This window comes from Psammomys obesus, unplaced genomic scaffold, assembly GCF_907164565.1.
Source record: "Psammomys obesus unplaced genomic scaffold, mPsaObe1.curated_primary_1811, whole genome shotgun sequence".
Classification (NCBI taxonomy): domain Eukaryota; kingdom Metazoa; phylum Chordata; class Mammalia; order Rodentia; family Muridae; genus Psammomys; species Psammomys obesus.
Window position 1 is genome coordinate 13,516,464 of NW_026596125.1, and position 7,062 is coordinate 13,523,525.

At 48.7% G+C, this 7,062-nt stretch overlaps 1 protein-coding gene across 1 annotated transcript in view; it reads left to right on the forward strand.

Moving 5' to 3' along the window:
• Positions 1–6,270, forward strand: part of Rbm20 (RNA binding motif protein 20) — a 175,826-nt gene extending 169,556 nt beyond the window's left edge. The window contains exons 14-15 of the mRNA XM_055591753.1: positions 262–383; positions 6,160–6,270. Of these exons, the coding sequence (XP_055447728.1) occupies positions 262–383; positions 6,160–6,270 (233 nt within the window). The remainder of the gene's footprint in view (positions 1–261; positions 384–6,159) is intronic.
• Positions 6,271–7,062: the final 792 nt, after the last annotated feature.

Here is a 7,062-nt window from a genome sequence, read left to right on the forward strand (position 1 = left end):
CAGAGGCAGGTTGATGGGCCCAGACATGGAGGGCCAGGCAGCAAGTGTTTAATGGCTGAGTGCCCTCCACCCTGCTGTGGCACACCCTGGCATTCACAACCACCTGTGAATGGGTATGGCCATGTTGTAAATGTGGGCAATGAGGTGAGGCTTGGAGGAGTTTGTCACCACCAAAGTCAACAGCAAAGGCAGTGGGGTGGGGGGAGCGTGGCGCTTCCTCACTTAGCTAATGCTGCCTGTCCATTCCCCACCCTTCCCCAGGAGTGGAGTTCGTGGTTCCCAGGACCGGCTTTTATTGCAAGTTGTGTGGCCTGTTCTACACAAGTGAGGAGGCAGCCAAAGTGAGCCACTGCCGCAGCACTGTCCACTACAGGAACTTACAGGTAAACGGTTGCCTTCCTTGCTACACACCTTATAATGTTTCTCAGTCCATCCACAAGCCGCGTACCCAGAAGTCTTAGGCCTCAGTTGCCTCTGACCTGAACTTCCATCTTCAAGCACAGGGACTTGCTCTTCTCCAAGCATCCCTTTCAGACATGTTTCACCTAGCACTGTGTGGACAACCCCTGACTCTTCCAGGCAGTCCCACACAATGGCTTCATGCTAAGGGCACTCGAAGCACCAACTCCACTTCCGTACAATACTCTGGTGCTGCCCCTAGCCAGGTGGAGCAAAGTCAAGCTCTGAGCTGTATTCTCTTGACACATTCAGCATACAGCTGAACACTCTCAGCCAGGCCTGGGTGCTTCAGCGGCAGGAATTTCCTGTTTTCTTCTTCTGTGCAGGTAACTTTTTTTTTTTTTTTAACTAGAATGAAAATCACAGTTTTGCCCTAGTTAAATGTTCAGAGAGCATAACAAATTGTTGTCACAGGCTGCTCATATACCCAGAGCTGTTCTAGGCTCTGTAGATACAACAGCAACAAATATAGGCAAATCCCTCATAGGCTTCTGGTTGAGTGTAGGAGACCAGTGGTAAATGAAATGACTAAGCAATTCACTATATTAAAACATCACTTATAGCTGGGCATGGTGGCACACGCTTTTAATGCGAGCACTCAAGGAGACAGAGGTAGGCGGATCACTGTGAATTCCAGTTCAGGACAGCCAAGGATACACAGAGAAATGCTGTCTTGAAAAACCAAACCAAACAAAGCAAAACAGCTCCAAAATGTCACTTATAGAATGTATTAAATTCCATATTTCATCTGCTCTAAGGTGCCTTTATTTGTTAGTACCATTTTTTTTTTCATATTCTTTGTCACACTGGGGATTGGCATTAAGTATTCTGATCACAGAGTCTCTCAGCCACACCCCCAGCCTGATACACTATTTTAATACCAATTAGGAAAAGCAAAACAGCAAATCTGTGAAGCTCTAACAACTGTATGAAGTATTTTTATTTCAGAAATGGAAATAGGTTTTCGGAAGTATCTTAAAGTCAATGAGCAATGCTAATATTTGGCATTCTGCCAAGGGCCCTGACTGAAACCCCCTCTAAAATGGCTGTGACAGAGGCTCCTGGCTCCCTGATGGGCACACCAGGGAAACATGAACTGAGGTGGGACCACGTGAGGAGCTGAGGCAGAGTCTATACCTGTTGTGAGTGTGGTTTTCATGATTAAGTCCTGGCACAGGCTGGGTTTTACATGTATCTCAGCTGCTGTGGGAGAGGGTTAAACGTCAAAACCAGAGTTTAGAGGTAGGGAGATGTGCTTGCCATGTACACATGAAGATGTGCATATCCATCCTTGGCACTCACATGAAAGCTGGACATGGGATGCACGCCTAGAATCTTGGCATTGGGGAGGCAGAGACAGAAGAATCTCTGGAGCTCGCTGGCCAGGGAGTGTTGCCAAATTGGTAAGCATCAGGTTTGCTGAGAGACTCTGTCTCAAAACATAAGATGGAGAGGGGTAGAGGACACCTAACAAACAAACAAATGAGTAAATAAACAAACAACCAGCATTTGAACCACGTGGCTCAGAAGTACACAGGGTGTCATTGCGCTGTTTTAGGCTAGGTATTCCTCTTATAGTTATTTTTAGAGTGATTGATCTGATGGTGTGTTTTTGTTTTATTGTCAGTGTGTGTTATTTTTTACATTAACTAATTAATTTATTTATTTTGTGTTGAAGGTAGGAGCACACATGCTATAGCATGCACATGGAGGTCAGAGGGCAACTTGCAGAAATAGGTTCCCTCTTCCATCATTTGAGTTCCAGGGATCAAACTCCGGTTCTCAGGCCTGGAGGCACTCACCCTTACCCACTGAGCCTTTTGCTGGACTTAATCTAGTGGTTCTTAAGCAGGAATGTGAGTCTTGGAGTATTTGTACTAGGTCACATATTGAGGGTGCAGTAACATGTAATTTAAGAACTTTCTTGAAATGGTTACAATGTGAACAACTTGTTATGAGTCTCAGGTTTGCTTTATCCTTGAGGAAACTGAAACTCAAAGAAAAGATTCCCTCAAGGCAATGCAGAGTAAGTTTCTGGGCCTTGGACCCGATCCCTTGATTTTTGATCACTCATTTCTTTTTACTCCACTAGTTAATATTCAAAACTAAGGCCTGTAACCTCCTGACCTGGCTTCCCACTTGTAAAAGACTCTCTGGCTGTGCCCACACACGCCATTTAAGTCTCTTGATTTCCCTCTAGAGAGCAGCTGCCCTATGGCCACAGCAAACACATGTCCTATCTCTCTTTTGGGGAGGCCTGGTTTGGCCAGAGCAGGGACTACACACAGGCCTCTACAGCGCTTCGTGGACAGTCATCCAACCTAGGGACATCATCATTCTTAGACTTTTCACAAGACGGTCATGGGGTAATCCAGTCTGATTCTCCACAGACTTAGCTAACATCTTTTAAAAACGCTTCTTAGAGCCTACCCTCCCCCCACTTGCTTATGCTTTCAAGTGTAAACTCAGGAAACTCCATTTTTAAAATTTCATGGTACTGCAGATCAAACCTAGGGCTTTGAACATACTAGACAAACACTATACCACTGAGCCACATGCCAACAGTGGCTCATAATAAAATTTTTTCAATATATTTATTTTCATTCACTTTACATCCTGGTTGTAGCCCCATCTCTCCTCCCTTCCCAGTCCCACCTTCACTCCTTTTCCTCTCCCCCCTCTCCTATTCCTTAGAAAAGGATGCTCCCTTTGCCATCCACCCCAGCTCATCAAGTTTCATCAGGACTGAGCATGTCCTCATCTCCTATGGCCTGGCAAGGCAGTCCTGCCAGGGAGAGGTGATCCAAAAGCTGGCAAGTGAGTCCTTCTCCTATACAGTCCCCACTTCCCTTACCTGAGGACCTTCATGAAGCCTAAGCTGTCCATCTGCTACATCTGTGTAGAGAGCCTGGGTCCAGTCCATGCATGGTCCTTGGTTGGCGCTTCAGTCTCCACAGTCCCTTTTGGGACCCTGGTTAGTTGTCATTGTCAGTTTTCTTGTGGAGCTCCTGTCACCTCCAGGTCCTTTTTTCTTTCTTTCTTTTTTTTTATTTTTCTTTATTAATTACACTTTACTTACTTTGTATCCCCCCCGCGGTTCCCTCCCTCCTCCCGTCCCAATCCCTCCCTTCCTCCACCTTCTGCATGCATGCCCCTCCCCAAGTCCACTGATAGGGGTGGACTTCTTTTCCTTCCTTCTGATCCTAGTCAATTAAGTCTCATCAGGAGTGGCTGCCTCTTCTGTGGCCTGATAATGCTGCTTCCCCCTCAGGGGGAGGTAATTAAAGAGCAGGCCAATCAGTTCATGTCAGAGTCAGTCCCTGTTCCTATCACAATGGAACCCACTTGGATACTGAACTTCCATGGGCTACATCTGTGCAGGGGTCTTAGGTTATCTCCATGGTCCTTTTTTCTTTCCGCTCACTTTTTCACAAGACTCCTTAAGGAAAAGAGAAACATAGGGTGGGGGCATCTCTGTGACTAGCTGGAGACCTAAGTCAGGGTTGGCTCCTGGGAGGATATGAAGGGCTCCCAAGAAGAGATTCCTAGTAGCAGAGGCATAGAGCCTGAAGAGGACAGCCATGAACTAGACTAACCTCCTACTAGAGAGAGGGGAACTCCAACCCACCCACAAAGACGTCAACCCCAAATTTACCCTGCCTATGAGATGTGTAGGGATAAAGATAGAACAGATGGAGCAGAGATTGAGGGAATGCCCAACAATGCCTGGCCCAACAAAAGACCTACCCTATGGGAGGGTGCCAACCCATGACACTATGAACCATACTCTGCTAAGCTTGCAGACAGAAGCCTGACAGAGTCGTCCTCTGAGAGGCTCTATCCAGTAGCACCTCAAAACAGATGCTGAGACTCACAGTCAAGAATCTTCATTTTAACGGCCTTTCTGGGAATGTTTTAATTCCTCAGTGTGGGACTCTGAGCTCTTAGTAGAATTGTATAGCCCCCAAGGAGACCCCAGGATTCACGCTCACTCTCACTGAGAAAGCTGGAAGAATTCAGAAATTTCCTGTCTTCCAGGGCAGTGGGCTACATCATGTCCAGGGCCTCTGGGTCCAAACTCCAGGCAGCCTCGTATCCCTGCACCTGGCCAGTGCCATTCCTGTGGTCCCTAGATACATCAGGCATAGACATTGCCTCAGCTCCTCGCTGAGGTGCCTGGTGTACCCATCAGGGAACCAGGAGCCTCTGCCACAGCCATCTCAGAGAAGGATTCTGTCATGGACATTGGCAGAATGCCACTGTCTCTATAGCTTCTGCCAACTATAAAATTGAAGAATTCTGGTCCACACAGCAGATTCCACCTGACTCAAGTCAGGCAGCTTCTGAAGTTAGCCTTGGTCAGGAGAGCTTTTGTGGAGCATCAGGGATGCTCTGGGAGGTGAGAGCAGGCGTGGAAGGGGCCTAGTACAGCTTCCAGAAATCTCGCTGTGCCACTGCTGGTCATGGTTCCACATGGATCCACAAGGAGGGATCTAGCACAGTGAGTGTAGGCCTTCCTGAGCATGAAGGTGGCTGCAGGCCCCACGGAAGAATGCACACATATGGAGAGCACTCATCACTCAGAATGCTGGAGTCAGAGGAAAAACTGGGGTCCCCAGCAGCAGCCTCACCCCGAGGTCGAGGGGCCCTTCTCCAAGTCCAACCACACCCCTTTCAAACGCTACAGTTTCATAGCAGGGGGAGGGGAGGAGAATGCTTGCCTTCACTTAGTATGTTAGTTGTCTGCAGGGGTGAAGGGGGTGAGGGGCTCTCCCAGTCCTGCAGCTGGTTCATCTCCGCCTGACATTCCTGACCTTACCGTGTGCCAGGCGTCACGCACAATGCTTTGTGAGAAATCTCATCAGTTTTCCACTTATAGAAAACACTGCCTCAACTCCCCGACTCCTTGCAGGGTTGCCAGGGTTACCCTTATGCCTCAGACATTAGGGAGGTTCGGTCACTTGCCTGCAGAGACAGAGGGCTTGCACACAGGACATCTCTTAGCTGAGACAGCACACTTGACCTTTTCTAACTACCAGGGAAGTGCTGCTTGCACTGTTCTTGCTGCTCCAACACAGTCAGGCCTTTTCTCCGATGATCTCACAGCACTGATCCCTAATATTTCAAACGTAAGCGAACCCCCGCTGGCTTATTGGCCATGGCCAATCATAGCTGCAGTGCTTCCAGAGGGAGGCCTTCACTGAAAAGAGGACAGGACGTGCTATTTTCATTCCAGCGAGGGGCCCTAAGCCATTCTACAGGATTGTCACCATGGGCCACTCCTGGGCTTCTGCTATCCTCCTTCCCTCCTTCTGCCAAACTCTCTGGAAAACAGGTAGCATTGTCCTGAACAATGAGTTCCTGTTAGCCAGGCAGTTAGTCCTTGGCAACAAAAAAGGGCCAGAGGGTGGTTGCTATGGTTAGTATCTATACTTTTTACTTTTCTTACAAGATACATTGTATGTAAACTCATATAATGGGGTCCCATTGCCCTAAGATACATTGCAGATGGGAAACATGGCTCCCATTGGCCACAAGTACGTAAAAAAAGCAGTCCTGGACACACACACACACACACACACACACACACACACACACACACACATTCACACACAAACATACCAGTGTGTGCGTGCACACTGTCACACATATGCCACCACTGACATCTCTCTGCCTGTGTTGTCCCTCTCTCCACCACAGAAGTACTTGTCCCAGCTGGCAGAGGAGGGCCTGAAGGAGACTGAGGTGGCATGCAGCCCAAGCCCGGAGGACAGCGGGATTGTGCCACAATTTGAAAGGAAAAAGCTCTGATGCTGCTGCTGCTGCTGCCGTCGCCACCGCCGCCGCCGCCGCTGCCGCTGTTGCCGCCGCCGCCGCCGCCGCCGCCGCTGCCGCTGTCACCACTGTCTCTGGAAGGTGGATGGGAAGCCTGCTGCACTAGGGCCAGCCTGGCTTCAGGGGCAGAACTGAGACCAGAGAGGAAGGAGAGCCAGGCAGGACCAGGATGTGGTGCGTGGGCTTGTTCCCGAGACAAGCCCTACAACCCTCAAGAATCTCTGGGAACGGCCTCACCCTCTGGGCCCCGCCCACCAAGGGTGACCAGCTTCCTGTGGCCTCCTCTTTCTTTTAGTGTTTTTCTCTCTTCCTCTCACCTCTCTTTTCTGTGCCAAAGTTCACTTCCTTTTCATAAAATCCAACTTCTCAGGGATTGTCACTGTGTTTAAATTTTTGACTGGATATGGTAGGTCTGTCAAGTGAGGCTGGGTCATGTAAGAGAAAGAGTGTAACAGAAACGATGGACTTAGAGTCACTTCCATGAACCCGCAGTGGTCTTGCAAGCTGGCTTTTGTATGTCCCACAGGTAGGAAGGCTGAGTCAGGTTCTGCAACCGAAGAATCAGTTGGCAGAGGTGGATGTGGTTTCATTAAGATTTCCTCCAGTTGGACCCCATCATTTTGAAAGGCTCCTTTTCCTTTTCCAGTTTCTGGCTAGTGCTGGGAATCGAACCCAGAACCTTATATATTCTAGACAGGAGCTCTACCACTGAGCTATATGCCTAGCTAAAAAGTCTTGGGTTTTTGTCTAGAGTCAGGGCTCATGTAG